The 18287-nt window shown below is 45.8% G+C and overlaps 1 protein-coding gene and 1 non-coding gene across 2 annotated transcripts in view; one reads left to right on the top strand and one right to left on the bottom strand.

Moving 5' to 3' along the window:
* LOC126176068 (uncharacterized) overlaps positions 1-18287 on the top strand; it is a 951488-nt gene that overhangs the window by 415433 nt on the left and 517768 nt on the right. Inside the window, exon 4 of the mRNA XM_049923202.1 lies at positions 8671-8701. Coding sequence (XP_049779159.1) covers positions 8671-8701 — 31 coding nt within the window. The remainder of the gene's footprint in view (positions 1-8670; positions 8702-18287) is intronic.
* Trnaw-cca (transfer RNA tryptophan (anticodon CCA)) lies at positions 15374-15448 on the bottom strand. The gene has a single exon. It is a non-coding gene; the product is annotated as a tRNA-Trp (tRNA).

The following is an 18287-nucleotide window of genomic DNA, read 5'->3' as shown; positions in this document are numbered from 1 at the left end:
CCTAGTGGCAGAACTGTACACGACGTTCAAAGTCGTTGCCATGCAATTCCTGGTGCATGGAAATATGGTACGGGTGCAATCGATGTTGATGTAGCATTCTGAACATCGACGTTTTTGAGATTCCTGATTCTTGAGCAATTTGTCTGCTACTGGTGTGCGGATTAGCCGCGACAGCAGCTGAAACACCTACTTGGGCATCATCATATGTTGCAGGTCGTGGTTGACCTTTCACATGTGTTTCTTGTTTCCTTAAATAACGTAACTATCCGGTGAACGGTCCGGACACTTGGATGATTCGTCCAGGATATCGAGCAACATACATTGCACACGCCCGTTGGGCATTTTGATCACAATAGCCATACATCAACACGATACCGACCTTTGCTGCAATTGCTAAACGGTTCATTTTAACACGGGTAATGTATCAAGAAGCAAATACCGTCCGCACTGGCGGATTGTTACGTGATACCACGTACTTACACGTGTGTGACTATTACAGCGCCATCTATCACAAAGCGAAAAAAGTGGTCCAACTAAAACATTCATATTTCTTTACGTACTACATGAATATGTAATAAAAAATGGGGGTTCCTATCTAAAAAAAAACGCAGTTGATATCCGTTTGACCTACGGCAGCGCCCATTTAGCGGGCCAACCATAACGCCATCTGGTTTCGCCCTTCAAGCTAGACGAGTTTCTTACTTTTCGTTTGATGCTTATTTCGTGAGATATTTGGCCCGGTCACTATCAATGGACCACGCTGTATATACGCTCAAATGCCTTGGACAGAACGGGAGTAGACTCATCGGTCGTTAGTTTTGTGGAAGCCTCGCGTCTTTTCTTTCTTTCAGGATGGTAACCAGGTCTGCTTGTTTCCACGCAGAAGTGAAACGGCCAGTCCTCAGGACATGGTTAAACACGTCCGTATATTGAACGGGGCGTTTCGGGGGGGGGGGGGGGGGGGAGTTGTTTGAGCGTAAGGGCCTCCACCTGGTCGCAGCAACCGGTCTTCCTGGCACGAAGTTGGATGCCTGCTTCCTCTTTCAGTGATGGGTGTGATAGCGTCTCCTGCGTCGTTCGCAAGGAAGACGGGCAACCTTTGCCGGTACGGTACTGTATGTGAATGTTGTTCGTCTATGTTGGCCCCTATCGGTGTCAAGTTGGCTGTAAAAGTATCGGCCAAGAAACTGGCGTTGGTGTCAGGTCCACAGACAACCGCTCCACCGACTCGCAAAGGAGTTGCCCTTTGCTCAATAGTGGTTTTGTGAGCCTCTAACCGTAGTCATCTTAAACACGGAGCACGGCTACCTTTGCTGCCCAGTCTTGATTCCGGTGGTCTTCCAACGCCACTTTTATTTCACGGCGTAGCCGGGATGGATGCAGGCAGGTAGGAGGATGTCGCGTAATTTGTCACACACGAAAAATCGTATTTTTCTCGGTGATGGCTTGTATTGTCTCAGGGAGGGGGGGGGGGGGGGGGAGCTTGCACGATCTGTCCATGGGCAACATCTAGGATAACAGTGAGAGAATTAATCTTCCCTAACTGTCGACGTCTGTTACGTGGCTCCACACCGTCGAGATCAGTGTCAAAAATGACCGGTAGCTGGTCAGATGAAAGAGACACTTTACTCGTTGCAGTAGTGAAGTGCCCATACAGAGTAGTGCGTTGACGCCCTTTTTTTGCCGCCTCTGAGGACATCCTCTCTTGTCCTCACGATCAATGCGGTACGAGTAGGGAAAATAAATTTAGCTTAGACAAGTCTTTTGACTGATAATAACCACATATTTTTAATTTCCCTCCGTACTTCTGTCTTTTGGGACAACGGCAGTTATTATTAATGTTATGCGCAGTAAGAATAACATCTTTAACTGTATTTACATGCCTGTTCCTATGGGTGCCCACAGTCATAAAAGTAATTACCAAACGTTCTGCAGAAACTCCATGAACATTGGCGTTCGCTAAACCTCTACAGAGTGTGGTGGTGATTCTCGATATCAATATGATCATCCACGGTCACAGAGGGGCCAGAAGATGGTACGTTGTAACAATAAAGCTGGTTGAATATGAATAAAAACAGAGAATACAGCTGATGTTTTGGAAATTTGTGGTAAGGTCTTAAGGGACCAAACTGCTGAGGTCACCTGTCCCTAAGCCTACACACTACTTAATCTAACTTGAACGAACTTACACAATGGACAGACACCCGTGCCCGAGGGAGGGCTCGAACCTCCGACGGGTGGAGCCGTGACAGCTGATGTTATTCTTGAAACTTTCTGGCAGATTAAAATCGTGTGCCGGACCGAGACTCGAACTCGGGACCTTTGCCTTTCGCGGGCAAGTGCTCTACCATCTGAGCTACCCAAGCACGACTCACGACCTGTCCTCACAGCCTCACTTCTGCCAGTACCTCGTGAGGCTGTGAGGACTGGTCGTGAGTCGTGCTTGGGTAGCACTTGCCTGCGAAAGGCAAAGGTCCCGAGTTCGAGTCTCGGTCCGACACACAGTTTTAATCCACCAGGAAGTTTCATATCAGCGCACACTCCGCTGCAGAGTGAAAATCTCATTCTGGATGTTATTCTTACTGCGTACAAGACTCATTGTTACTGTTACGTTTCTCCAGTGTAATCAAACTTGCCGCTAACTATCTTATCAGCAATTCAATTAAACCTTGAATCATTTCATTGCCAACTACTGCTTCAGAAAACATTCTTATCCGCAGACTAATCACTTCAAATCAGATTCACGTTATGATCCGTACAGTCGGTTATTACGACCGTTCGCCATTGACTCAGTCGACCAGCTGTTGCTACCAGCGGCGCTGCACACTGGGCAGAACCACCCTTTCTCTTGGCAGAGATGCAGTTTTACGTATTGTCTCAACTCACCGACACTACTGCTCGCTAGGCTCGTATGAAAACATCGTACACTGTCCAACTGTAGTTTTACACGAAAGCTGTTTTTTGTCTCTCGGGCGCGAGAGGTTACAGGGTTGTTTGGGGGAAGAGACCAAACTGCAAGTCATTAGTCATCGGATTAGGGGTGGACGGGGAAGGAAGTCGGCCGTGCCCTTTCAAAGGAACCATCCCGGCATTTGCCTGGAGCGATTTAAGGAAATCGCGGAAAACCTAAGTCAGGTTGGTCGGACGCGGGATTGAACCGTCGTCCTCCCGAATGTGAGAGGTTAGAAATACTGGTGTGTTGCCTTGGTGCAACACGTATGATGCTGAGGGAATTAGATCAGGAAATGAGACACTTAAAGTAGTAAAGGAGTTTTGCTATTTGGGGAGCAAAATAACTGATGATGGTCGAAGTAGAGAGGATATAAAATGTAGACTGGCAATGGCAAGGAAAGCGTTTCTGAAGAAGAGAAATTTGTTAACATCGAATATAGATTTAAGTGTCAGGAAGTGATTTCTGAAAGTATTTGTATTCCGTGTAGCCATGTATGGAAGTGAAACATGGACATAAATAGTTTGGACAAGAAGAGAATAGAAGCTTTCGAAATGTGGTGCTACAGAAGAATGCTGAAGATTAGATGGGTAGATTACGTAACTAATGAGGAGGTATTGAATAGGATTGGGGAGAAGAGGAGCTTGTGGCACAACTTGACCAGAAGAAGGGATCGGTTGGTAGGACATGTTCTGAGGCATCAAGGGGTCTCCAATTTAGTATTGGAGGGCAGCGTGGAGGGTAAAAATCGTAGGGGGAGACCAAGAGATGAATACACTAAGCAGATTCAGAAGGATGTAGGTTGCAGTAAGTACTGGGAGATGAAGAAGCTAGCACAGGATAGAGTAGCGTGGAGAGCTGCATCAAACCAGTCTCAGGACTGAAGACCACAACAACAACTCTCCTCCATATTTGATACACCGCTCCAAACGCCGTTTCCACGTGGTCGAGCGGTTCTAGGCGCTTCAGTCCGGAACTACGCGGCTGCTATGGTCGCAGGTTCGAATCCTGCCTCGGGCACGGATGTGTGTGATGTCCTTAGGTTAGTTAGGTTCAAGTAGTTGTAAGTCTAGGGGACTGATGACCTCAGATGTTAAGTCCCATAGTGCCCAGAGCCATTTGAACCATTTGAGCCGTTTCCACTTCCGGGGAGTTCGCAGGATCAAGTCTGGAGAGTAGGGAGGATGAGGCAGCAGAGTGATTTCGTTTTCTTGTGCAGTAGTCACGCATCAACAAGGATGAAGGTGTGATTGCGTTATCGTGATGCAAGAGCCGTGAATTGTCTCGTCACATTTCCTTCATGACACGATCCAACTGAAATGCTACATTCTTCTGTAATCTCTCGGAACGTCGGTCTTCGATTGGCACGCACATATGTGTCGACGTTCTGGACATGAGCGTTGTCGAGGGGCGTCCTGAACGAGTGTCACCTTTAACATCCGGCCGGCCATTTTTAAACAGTATGAACCATTCGTAACACCGAGTACGGCTTGAGCACTCGTCACCGTAGGCTTCCTGCATCATTTGGCGTGTCTGTAGGTTTTCTCGAGTTTCACGCAAAATTGAATGCAGACGCGTCGCTCGTCCAACTCTTCCATCTCGAAATTCGCAAACTGTGCGGCACAACGGTCTACTCAGCACAGCAGTGAACAGTAACTAACTGATATACAACTGATATATTACTTCCGGCAGTTACACATTAAACACAGACGTGTGCAGGTATGCCAACTGCATTTCGCTCCAAAGCACCATTGGCGCGAAAGAATGAATTTTTTGAGCAGACCTCCTACAATTGCAGCGCGCCTGCTGATTCCTGCCATCTGTATTGATCTCCTATGTTGCAGTTGGGCACAATGTTTCGGCCGGTCCGTAACTGATAATGGTTGTTGTGGGTTGGCAGTAGAGCCAACACCGTGTTACTAGAGGAAGCCGAAAGGCACGCGTTTTAGCTCACGCAGGCTGGCGTGAGGTCTGGAACTGGACAAGGAAGTTAGACTTTAGCAAAAAAGGTCGTAGCTGTTGGAATACTTAACTTTAATCCATAATTGGTGAACATAGCTCTTGACGGTACATGTTTCACAGCATCAATAGTAACTGATCATGGCGCCTTGCTAGGTCGTAGCAGATGACGTAGCTGAAGGCTATGCTAACTATCGTCTCGGCAAATGAGAGCGTATTGTGTCAGTGAACCATCGCTAGCAAAGTCGGTTGTACAACTGGGCGAGTGCTAGGAAGTCTCTCTAGACCTGCCGTGTGGCGGCGCTCGGTCTGCAATCACTGATAGTGGCGACACGCGGGTCCGACGTATACTAACAGACCGCGGCCGATTTAAAGGCTACCATCTAGCAAGTGTGGTGTCTGGCGGTGACATCACAATGATCATTCTCTCTTTTGTGGTTATAAAAATTATGTCATTGACTTAAGCAGTGCCTGAAGCAGGGAACCATCAGGTCTTCATACGACAGCAGTACATCGTTTGAAGAAGCCCACATAACTAGAATGAGCCGTTCTTTCAAATAAACTATAGATACTACGATTTCACTTGAGGTTTTGTTCCCGAGAATGGCATAGAACATCTAGTACTCTAGCAATATTTTGTGTGCTTTCTATCTTCGCTGTGTAATCCTGCAGGACATAGCCAACTATCTGTTACCTTGTACATGTATAAATTGTTCTCGCTGCAGCTGTCGCGATAATACTTCACGAATATCCGAGTCTGCGACAGAACAGTGAATTAACGCAAGTGCACCCAGAACGGTACACAAAGCGAATCCGTCGCGAAAGACTTAATGGTTGTGCGATGCCTGTCGTCAAAGTAGACCACTTGTAGCATTAGAACTGCTGATAATCTTTCTGAGAACACGATATTTAATGTCTTGTTGAGAGAAATACCGTGTCGCATTTTAAGTACCTGTCTGTATTACACTGAGTGGCAACACAAACGCTGAAAGGCACTTCAGATACCAAGTATGTAAAAATGTCCCTTACAAATGTTAATATCAGTTTATAGTCAATGAGTATTTGCTTATTGAGTCTTTTAACACCCGTTGTGGCATTTCTTGACAAATGGTTCAAGTTTTGTTACGGAGACATTCATTGTTTATGGCACCTGATTTTACGAATTGCACGTACTTAAACAGTTGGCAAGTATAGTGCGTGAATGATCGATTTCTCCTCCATCTCATGGCGTTATTTTACATGAAAACGGGAAGTATATGAATATAGCACAAATGAAATAAAACCAATTTCATTGTCAGTATGTCAGTGTCCGGATCACAGCCGAGTTTTAAAACGATACGGCGCAACAGTCACTTTTTCTTTACACTAGTTTCGAAACAGTTCATTTTGTTCTTCTCCAGAAATGTGGATGTAATCTGCTGATGTATTTTCTTTTGCTAGTAGCAGTTAGGCAAGAAACAAAGTGTGAGGGTCTGCGGCCGGCATACACTCTTTCAGCTCGTCGTCCATTCTAGGTGGAGATCAATGATCTCAGACATTGACGCAATATCTGTCAGCATGACGACAATCTGTTATTTCTGATGAAGTTGATGGGGGTTATCGGCATAGCTCGATTTTTATTCTAATTTGATGCAGCAAGAATACCGAGATTAAATGATGACATGACCATTGAAGCACGAATCGAATTAAATTTCAGGCTATTAAAGCTGTGAGCGTGTGGGTGCTATTGTCATTCTCTGCAACGGATTAATCTGAGATGTATCCTTTACCCTGTGGCTCCTGCAAGATGCAATTTCCATCCCCACACTACTACAGAAGTCAGGCAGACGCCCCTAACGCTCTAAAGAGGAATGCCTGAAAAACTTTCAGCAATAAATATCTTCTGGAGTCGTCCGCTGTAAGGAAATGACACAAAAATTCACAAAATTTTTTACGTAATTAGTGGGACACTTGTTTACTAGAGTAGTGCTAGCAGTGTAAGAAAAACATGAAACTAACGAAAATTATTATTTATTTTGCTAAAATTCTGAGAAATCACAGTGGCACCTTTAGTTATGAACTGAACAAGTCATTTCCGGTTTTTTTTTTTTTTCGGAATGTGAAGTTACCTATCAAGGATAGGATTCGCTAATGAAATTTCTTTACAAAGTTTAAAATTGTTAGTGACTTGGCAGAATGGCTGAGAGCTGCGCCTACTCAACTTGAATAATTATCTGTTAGAATGTTGCTAGCTACGGCCGAGGCTGTCACGAGTGAAATGTAGTGAAGTGTACTGTTGTGGAGGAAATATGGAGCTCGCAAGAGCTGTAGCGCACAATACCGTAAGCTGCGATGACTGCTGTCTCCGTCGCTCGCTGCTGACAAGCAAGATAGCTCTCGTTCTATCTGGATTGACCTTCGCCAATCACTCTCCCTATGCCTTGATGAAGTCAAGGACTCCTATTCGCCCCTAGTCTAAACTATTGGCGTGGTACACCGGTCAGATAACCAGTCCACCGCGATGCTACTCAAAAATTCGCTCGCAGGCGTTTAACTATAACTCTGTCCATTCACACCGCACAATAAGTGTGTCGGCCAACACAGTGAACAATGCTTAATCGCAAGGACTCAATATAGAGTTGCACTCCGATTCACTCTCGACGGAGGTGCTCTCCCAGTGAAGTACTGAGGAGAGACTTGTTCCTCACTCTTTGAGTACACGTACGAGCGCACATGCTCTCGTTACGTGTTCTCGCTCCAAGAGCGACAACGGAACGGCCTCTCTCCATGCCAGACGTGAAGGGGTATATCTTTCGGTCTCTTCCATTACTCCTTCAGCTCAAAGCGTCAGAAATATCGTCTGCCAGTTCTTGCTCTTCTAAAAGGGGAGAAAGACATTTCGTTTAAGGCGACCAATCTGGAAATCTGTAGCATCGGCGTGTGGCGTTTGCTGTCTCCCTGGAAAATCTCTGAAACTGCGTGCTATATTTGTAAAGAATGCGTAGGCTGGCCACTCCCACAGAATGTAGCGGAATTTGCTTTTAAACCGAACACGGGGTCGTTCTTCCTTTCACTCGGGCGAACGCTGTCTGCTCTATGGGCGGTCGCGCGCCAACGTAGATAGGTTGAGTCGTCCTCTGAAGGGACCGGCCCGCTGGCGTGCGGTTTGCGTCTCCCAAACTAAAAGCTGCTGTGACTGTCGTGTCTGGAATGTGTGTGTGTGTGTGTACGCCAGCCTCGAGTATTTCAATCTTGGTGCGCATTGGCGATTTACTAGTTATTTGCATATCGTTTACATGAATTCATACAACATTGACTTTATCTTATCGAGTTTGGGTTCGAATGAAACGTTTTGATGTGCTGAATATGATTGTGAGGGCAGAATATGTAAGCAATGAAGGTCAGGAGACCACGACGCCTTACAAAGCAAAAAATAGATATTCTTTTAATATGGATCGAAATGATATTTTGTAAAGAATCATGATAAATGAATGATTAACTGGAATTGTTATGTGTCTTGACGTAGGTGTTAGCTCATTATCACATCCGAATATGCCAATCAAATGTTGGATCCGGTAGTGTGAACATTGTAATTTTTAAGCTATCTTTGATGCAATATATAAACGTTTAAAGGGTCACATGCTTCAGTTTCGGCAATATGTCAAATTTTAGAAAGTAGATGTGTGTTTTATTTATAAAGTTGTTTCTAACATTTAGCATGTTCTTGCAATCATAAGTATGTTATCTGATGACTAAACTTTGTATTTTATATTGTGTTGCAGATGGCCGATGCTACGTGACCAGATCAACTCTGTAAGTTTTGAGAGAAATATATATTTGATTTACGGTCCTAAAGGAACGCTATCTTTTAGAATAATTTGTGCGTTCATTTGACACTACTTGAACGTGCTATATGTAAATATATACCAGTATTTGTGCTTTCCTTACCACAAATATCAGTATGGATGGTGGAGGATTCACCGAGAGAGACGCGCAGAAGTGAGACATTGGACGCGCATTCGTGAGGATTGACATTCAAGTGTACTTTGCCATGCAGACCTAGCTTTTCCGTGGCTTACCAAAACCGCTTAACACTTTGAGTATCATTTTTTCCAGATTGAAAGACGTTAATCTATGATTATCGTTTCGCTTTCCAACATAGTTGGGGGGGGGGGGGGTGGGAGGGGCGTACAGTGTTATTTGTAAGTACCTCTGGGGGTTCAGAAGACAACAATGCAGTAACTATAAGACATAAGTAGAACAGAAACACATCAGTGGATAGAGCATCTTCTCTTACTTTTTAACTCACATTACGAGTTCTCGATATGGACAGCGTCGTGTGGCGCGGCAGAAGTCAATACGTGCGTGCAGTTCATTGACACGAATTGTCCAGGAAGGCGCAACTGCAGCCCGCTTTGCGGATAAGTTCATTGCGTTGCCTACGTGCAGGCGCGAACAATACGGAGCAGGCAACAGCCGAAGGTTAAAAATGAAACTCGACGGCAGAACAGATTACAGGTAATTGTGCAAACTGTTAGCATGTTTCCCAATATCAGAGGGAGATTGATACACGGCAAGAACATACAGCAAATTCCCACTGGTTCTCCGGTAACATGTCGTGGACCACATGCAGGGGGTCGACAAAAATATGCAAACACCATTAAACACAATAGATCACTATTCCTAATATGATGTAGGAAAGCCGTTGCCATTCAGACAGCTGCCAGCCGTCTCGGAAGGGGTAAATACAGTTCTGTATACCTTTCGAGGGAATCTTATACAGTTCTTCCTGCAAAACAGTGGCAAGTTCAGGTACCGATAATCGAGGTGGAGTGCGATACGCACTCTTCTCTTACAACTCATAGGCCCCGTAATATTGAGATCTGGTGACGCGCCGGCCGGTGTGGCCGAGCGGCTCTAGGCGCTTCAGTCTGGAACTGAGCGACCGCTATTGTCGCAGGATCGGATCCTGCCTCGGGCATGGGTGTGTGTAATGTCCATAGGTTAGTTAGGTTTAAGCAGTTCTAAGTTCTAGGGGATGATTTTTCCCTCGCGCGATCCGCGAGTGGAACAGAAGAGGGGGGGAGGGGGGAATATGACTTTGGTGCGAATTGTGCACTCCGCCACACACCGCATGGTGGCTAGCGGAGTATATATATATATATATATATATATATATATATATATATATATATATATATATATATATATATATATATATAGATGTACAGTCGTGGACAAAACGAGCGAGACCCCTCGCCTTTTCGTTATGCTGATCCGCACAGCTGTAAAGTCTGCTACACAGCATAACAGGCAAGGCGACTAAGTGCTACCAACATACTACACACAGGCGTGAAATTGAAAAACTATCAAAAATTTGTCAGACTGTTTTCAATCATGTGTAAGACTATATTAATGCTGATTCGTGTGTTAACCACAACACCTAAATATAAGATATAAATGAAAGAAGAAACGCTAATTAGTATGAACTGTACTAATAAAAGTGAATTTCAGCTTATCGAAATAACATAACGGTTTTAGTAAGACAAAGTACCCCAGATCGTTACGAATTAGCAAAATATTATGCGCATTCGGCCGCGAAATGGTCTGTGTCAATGTTCAGACCAGTCATACTGGATTACCGTTGCTGACCTACCACGAAAGTGTGCAAATTTAGCAATGCGTGAAGATTTATAACGAAATTCAGTTAAAAATCATTCAGTGCCACACTTAAGTCAATTCAATTACTGACAGAAGCGGAAAAAGTAGGCAGTAACAAGTATGAAATTCTACAAGAGTTTCATATCGACATCCACAGGGCGCCGATACAGAATAAAGGTAGCAACAAAACGTATTGAGGGCGCGAGAATTTCTTAAAATTCATTTGCTGATAGTCGATCTGCCTCCATCGAGATTAGAACCGAAAACAAAGCAGACCTCCCTTGCAGTAGCAAACACCTTTCACTACGCTAGCAGACAACCCAGGCAAACAGCCCTTTATTATTACCCCAGACATGAATAAGCCGGCAATTTCGCAATGAAAATGGCAAAATGATCTGCAGTTTCTGTTGCATAGAGCTTTCTGGACTCAAAAACATGAATTGTCTACCTTTATGTCACCGCTTATGTGACAATCATTCGGAATGTTTACCGAAATAACAAAAAACTGTTATTAGCGAGTAAATTTAGTAGGATAATTCTGCACCATCACAGGAAATAAACGGCGACGTAGCTGCCAAACGTATTCTACAATGTTTCTAATTCTCCATTAGACGTGCCACAGCCAGAAAACGTTCATTAGCAGAAGTGTTCCTTAAGGTAGCTAGCAATGGGAATGCTCGCACATCTAAAACGCGGTGGCATTTGTAGTGGGATCTGAATTACCACGTGTATAGTAAATGGATTTTATTTGCATTCCTGTAAACGTGATTTAGATCGAAAGCGTAGCTACGATTAATATGCTGATGTATCGACTGCAACTGGAACATTTCGAATAAAGAGTAGGGGAAATTATTATATGGCCCTCATCTTCAGTAACTGTGATAGCTATTTTCGTTGTTACGATTTTGTCACGTAAATCGGTAAAAATGGAACCCTAGTAGTCTCACTTTCTTGACCGTCTATCTGACTACCCAACCCTTAAAACCCGTTTACCACGAGTACGGGTGGACATAATATGCGGAAATGTATCGCACTTCCTGCGGTATACGGTCTCCTGGTGGTGTAAAAAAGTGAGGTACGTCAACGCAATCTAAAGATACGGCCGTTTATGCAAAGAAAATTTACGCGAAAGGTCAAAAAATGGCTCTAAGAACTATGCCACCAAACTGCTTAGGTCATCAGTCCCCTAGATCAAGAACTACTTCAACCTACCTAACCTAACACACATCCATGTCCGGGGAAGGATTCGAACTGACGGCGCAAGGAGCCGCGCGGTCCGCGTTATGTCGCCGGCTAACCCGCGCCGGCAAGCTGTTACTATCATCTGGTGTTACTAAAAAGTTATTCACTGCTGGTGAATGACTTTCTGCGCAGTGCATTTAAGAAAGAATAACTAAAATATATTTGATGTTACGGAAGAGAAAGGACGCTTAATTCATTTCCCCTTGTCGTCATTCATGATGTTAGATCCGCAATCTGAGCATACGTACTATCCATAACCACACTTCAGATCCAAGCCATAGTCACATATATGCGAATACAACACATTGGCTTATACTTGAGGTATTTCGTTTCGCACGAAGTGGTGGCAGACGATGCTTTGGCGTCTTCGAAGCGCGATTTTCGCCAGTGCTAGCTATCTCAGCACATCAGCTGAGCGAACTTGCATAGTATGTTGGTAGCACTTCGTCGCCTTGCCTGTTATACTGTCTAGCAGACTTTAAAGCTGTGCGGATCAGCATAACGAAGAGGCGAGGGGTCTCGCTCGTTTTGTCCACGACTGTACATGTAGAAATTTATTTAAAATATTTTAAAACACAGAGTGTAGAAACAAATTTGACCTTCTCTTTTATAATAAACCACTTCCGCTCTTAACAATAGGAAATAATAATACACTACTCGCCATTAAAACTGCTACACCACGAAGATGACGTGCTACAGACGCGAAATTTAACCGACAGGAAGAAGATGCTGTGTTTTGCAAATGATTAGCTTTACAGAGCATTCACACAAGGTTGGCGCCGGTGGCGACACCTACAACGTGCTGACATGAGGAAAGTTTCCAAACGATTTCTTGAACACAAACAGCAGTTGACCGGCGTTGCCTGGTGAAACGTTGTTGTGATGCCACGTGTAAGGAAGAGGAATGCGTACCATCACGTTTCCGACTTTCATAAAGATCTGATTGTAGCCCATCGGGATTGTGTTTTATCGTATCGCGACATTGCTGCTCGCGTTGGTCGATATCCAATGACTGTTAGCAGAATATGGAATCGGTAGGTTCAGGAGGGTAATACGGAACGCAGTGCTGGATCCCAACGGCCTAGTATCACTAGCAGCCGAGATGACAGGCATCTACGTAACCGCATATAGTCTCAAGGCTTTTACAATACAATAAATACGCTGCCTGTAATAGACCAAATACCTATAAGCACGAATAAGTTAACAAAAATATACAATAACATAACTCTAACTTCGACAGCCGAAAATACTTAAACCTGTTACACAACGGCCACAGCTGATGAGCCACCACCTTAAACGTACTCTGCTTAAAATAATTTCCCATCCGCTCAGGAAATTTACAGGCCAGAAACAAGAAGTGCCTATAAGTTAACAGCAACGGCATTCGCCCATCACTCGGACCAGTGTTACAAAGCAACTTTTAATAAATGACAACGATTCTTAACTGTAAGTCAGCGGAACACATAGTAATTGATGTTACACTTTATGGTAAATACAGCTTTTACACTCACGTTCGGAAAAAAAACAGAACACCTTGAACGGCTAGACGTAGGATGCTCATGTTCATTGGACATGTACATTAGTATGTTCTGCAAAAATGATTAGCATTCACTCACTTTGGCTGGCCGGTGTGGCCGAGCGGTTCTAGACTCTTCAGTCTGGAACCGCGCGACCGCTACGGCCGCAGGTTCGAATCCTGCCTCGGGAATGGATGTGTCTGGTGTCCTTAGGTTAGTTAGGTTTAAGTAGTTCTAAGTTCTAGGGGACTGATGACCTCAGATGTTAAGTCCCATAGTGCTGAGAGCCATTTGAGCCATTCACTCACTTCGGTTCAAAATGTGTCCTATTACCTTGTAGGCCATGGGCCCTGATAACTTGTTCCATGCGTGATGGTAGACAAGTATAGAGCGCCAATGGCGTTTTGTGGTATTGCCAAACATGCTGCATTCACCTGGATCCAAAGTTCAAAAAATGGTTCAAATTGCTCTGAGCACTATGGGACTCAACGGCTGTGGTCATAAGTCCCCTAGAACTTAGAACTGCTTAAACCTAACTAACCTAAGGACAGCACACAACACCCAGCCATCACGAGGCAGAGAAAATCCCTGACCCCGCCGGGAATCGAACCCGGGAACCCGGGCGTGGGAAGCGAGAACGCTACCGCACGACCACGAGATGCGGGTTGATCCAAAGTTCATCTGTGGCGGTTGGCATTGGGTCACAGTGTTGTTTCGCCATATCCAACACATTTTCGATTGGTGACAAGTATGGTGATCTGACGGGCCGGAGGAAAAGGCTGACCAGGAAGGCACGTGTTCGTGCAGCAACATGTGGTCGTTCATTGTCTCGCTGAAAAATGCCTTCGGGGTGTTGTGCTACTGGTCGCAGGATGTCATTCATATACGTCTCATTGGCCGCAGTGACCAGGACATGAACCAGCTGTGATTTGTAGTTGTACCCAATAGCGCCACACATAATGAGGCATCGAGTTAGCGCAGCGTGTCTTGTGCGAATGCGGCCACTGTCTGCGGCGAATCAAAACGCGGCCATCATTTTCAAACGACAGGAACCTGGATTCGTCTGAAAACACTATCTGATGCCGTTTCTGTCCGCAGCGACGTCGTTCCATGCACCATGTTTCTGCACATTCGTCAAAGGTAGGCGGAAAAGTGGACTAAGCGCACGGAACCAGTGTCGTAATAAACGGCGCCGGACCGTCAACCCTTTGCAGCGTAGGATGTGTCACACTCTTCGACTGTTGCGCTAGAGCCGAGGAGCACGCAGACCTGTCCTGCAATCCCATTAGGATTAGGTGTCGATCATCTCGGTCTGGGTGGTGCGGCCTGACCCATCTCGTCGTGTTCTGCGGCCTTCCGTAAACCACTGTGCACACACCAGTTGCACTGCCGAAACATTTCCTTCCACACGAGCAGCAGTTTCCCGGGTGGATGTTTCACATTCTCTTATGCGACCTGTTTCAAACTTAACTGAGCTGACGTACGACTCACGCAAACGTCTGCGAGGCATCCTGCACGTCTGCTCAAGTCGCATCGATCCATTACCTTCGGTTTACAGCGACAACGACAGCCTCAATCACATTTTACCGGTACGTGGTGTTCCACCGCGATATCGATGTTGACCTTGAACCCGTGGACCGACGTAGTTCAGATGCCAATCATTTCTGTTGAACGTACTAATGCACGCGTCCTATGAATATGACCGTTCTGTCTCTAGTCATTCCAAGTATTCTGTTTTTTATAAACATGAGTGTAGCCGGCCGGTGTGGCCGAGCGGGTCTAGGCGCTACAGTCTGGAACCGCACGACCGCTACGGTCGCAGATTCGAATCCTGCCTCGGTCATGGATGTGTTTGATATTCTTAGGTTAGTTAGGTTTATGTACGAGTAGTTCTAAGTTCTAGTTGACTGATGACCTCAGAAGTTAAGTCCCATAGTGCTCAGAGCCATTTCAACATGAGTGTAGTACGCTGCATTTTCAAAATGAGCTCTTAGTAATTAGTAAACCACCGCACAACAGATTGGAAACAATGATGATGTAAAACTTCCTGGCAGATTAAAACTGTGTGCCGGACCGAGACTCGAACTCGGGACCTTTGCCTTTGGCGGGCAAGTGCTCTACCAACTGAGCTACCCAAGCACGACTCACGCCCCGTCCTCACAGCTTTACTTCTGCCAGTACCTCGTCTCCTACCTTCCAAACTTCCCGAGTTCGAGTCTCGGTCCGGCACACAGTTTTAATCTGCCAGGAAGTTTCATATCAGCGCACACTCCGCTGCAGAGTGAAAATCTCATTCTGGAAACATCCCCCAGGCTGTGGCTAAGCCATGTCTCCGCAATATCCTTTCTTTCAGGAGTGCTAGTTCTGCAAGGTTCGCAGGAGAGCTTCTGTAAAGTTTGTAAGGTAGGAGACGAGGTACTGGCAGAAGTAAAGCTGCGAGGACGGGGCGTGAGTCGTGCTTGGGTAGCTCAGTTGGTAGAGCACTTGCCCGCGAAAGGCAAAGGTCCCGAGTTCGAGTCTCGGTCCGGCACACAGTTTGCCAGGAAGTTTCATATCAGCGCACACTCCGCTGCAGAGTGAAAGTCTCATTCTGGAATTATGACTTAGACTGAGAGGCTGCCTAGGACAAACCGAATAAGTTCTTGTAAGAACGTAGTGAGGCAGATGCTCACCATTCTAACACGGACGCAATCCGCTCGAAGTAAGCTGATCAGGTACCACAGAAGGAACCACAGCGTGACCGAGTGCAACTTTGAATGTACGGCCCAACTGCTGTGGTGTCCTGGCAACGGCTCTTCCCAAGGAATGCCACTATAGGGGTAAGTCCGTCCGCTATGCCCCGGATGGCGAACTCGTAAGTACCAGGCTGGGAGACTGAGCCCTCCTGCTTACTGCTGACTATCAACTACACTCCACGCTGTGCTAGGCCTCTCCTGCTCTAAGCCAAGGTGTGCCTGCTTTACCAGTCCATAACGGGTCAAATGGAATGGCTCTGAGCACTATGGGACTCAACTGCTGTGGTCATAAGTCCTCTAGAACTTACACTACTCAAACCTAACTAACCTAAGGACATCACACACATCCATGCCCGAGGCAGGATTCGAACCTGCGACCGTAGCGGTCGTGCGGTTCCAGACTGTAGCGCCTTTAACCGCTCGGCCACTCCGGCCGGCTAGCACTATGGGACTTAACATCTGTGGTCATCAGTCCCCTAGAACTTAGAACTACTTAAACCTAACAAACCTAAGGACATCACACACATCCGTGCCCGAGGTAGGATTCGAACCTGCGACCGTAGCGGTCACGCGGTTCCAGACTGAAGCGCCTAGAACCGCACGGCCACACCGGCCGGCGTCCATTACGGAAAAAGCCTCAGTTTATCGTGAACTGTGTATGTGTAGCTTATTTATGGAATATATACTTGACTCTATTTACCAAATCCATAACTGGAATCTCTAAAATTTTGCAATTCTTCAGTGAGTGGAAGTGTTAATGGAAGACGACAGATTACGAGCTTTAATCTATTAGTCCTAACATTTTTTGGACCATTTTCCGTTTCTATCATCCCTGATAATGGTTTGTTAATGTGAAGGCTGCTAAGTTGCGCCGTACGTCGGAGGCCTCGTTAAATTCCAGGTTCCCGTGCAGCTGTTAGCGAAGCATGTTAAAAGGTTGCCGGATGTTCACGTTAGTTTGACACAAGTTTCTACGGTCCACCTATTCGACGAGACTTTGTAACAGTAGCTTCTCACCATCACAAATTTTTACACCGGCAGAGCTTAGGAAGGCAGGAAACAATGCAGTGCTAAAATCGCTCATACAATAAGGGTATCAGCTACCCGACACACAATATAGGGCCGGCCGGTGTGGCCGAGCGGTTCTAGGCGCTTCAGTCTGGAACCGCGCGACCTCTACGGTCGCAGTTTCGAATCCTGCCTCGGGCATGGATGTATGTGATGTCCTTAGGTTAGTTAGGTTTAAGTAGTTCTAAGTTCTGTGGGACTGATGACCTCAGATGTTAAGTCCCATAGTGCTCAGAGCCATTTGAACACAATATAGGGGCTATGGAAATCACATACGTAGACGTCCACGTTAAGTTGACCCAAGCTTTCACGGCCCACCTCAACAACATTAGATTTTCATCGCGATATGCCACTAGAGAAACAAACGGTCATATTTTTTTATGTCCGATAATACTGATGGTAGTGTCTCTGTCAAAAATCCGTCCGTATGATGGAAACACGAGTGTGTGATCCTATCAGCATGTGTGTACTGCAATGAGGCATTTCCTATAGATGCGCGTAGACTAGAGCTAGGGTGCGAGGCAGAAAGACGTCATGTAACCTGCACTGGCTCGCAGCCAAAGTAGAAATGAAGCCAGTGTAACGGCGTAATATTTTTATCATCCTTCTTTACGTAAGGAACTTAGCGCAGTGGGGGTTCGGAATCACCTTTTCCAGCGGAGCCTCCCCCTCCCCCCCCCCCCCCCCCCCCCGTTACGTTATGCATACATGTCGACTCTTGCAAGAATGAAGTGAAGCCGAAGGTGAGATGCATGCTGGCAGTCCGATTCAAACGTCCATTTTTTTTTCCTCAGCATGATGATGGTCTCCTATAAATACGTGGGGCGGGTATTTCTTCTTGCCACATGCCTTTCGCCGGCCGGTGTGGCCCTGCGGTTCTAGGCGCTACAGTCAGGAGCCGAGCGACCGCTCCGGTTGCAGGTTCGAATCCTGCCTTGGGCATGGATGTGTGTGATGTCCTTAGGTTAGTTAGGTTTAATTAGTTCTAAGTTGTAGGCGACTGATGACCTCAGAAGTTAAGTCGCATAGTGCTCAGAACCATTTGAGCCACATGCCTTTCCGTAATCCATCACAAATTCCACTTACATTCACGCGGATTACAACGTTACTGACTGTTCTACCCTACCGCTAAGTCACTGAGTAATCTAGTCGCCGATAATTGCAGTGCAGTTATTT

This window comes from Schistocerca cancellata, chromosome 3 (genome assembly GCF_023864275.1).
Source record: "Schistocerca cancellata isolate TAMUIC-IGC-003103 chromosome 3, iqSchCanc2.1, whole genome shotgun sequence".
In the NCBI taxonomy this organism is placed as follows: Eukaryota; Metazoa; Arthropoda; class Insecta; order Orthoptera; family Acrididae; genus Schistocerca; species Schistocerca cancellata.
Note: the sequence above shows the minus strand (reverse complement) of the source record. Positions and strands in the feature narration are given on the sequence as shown.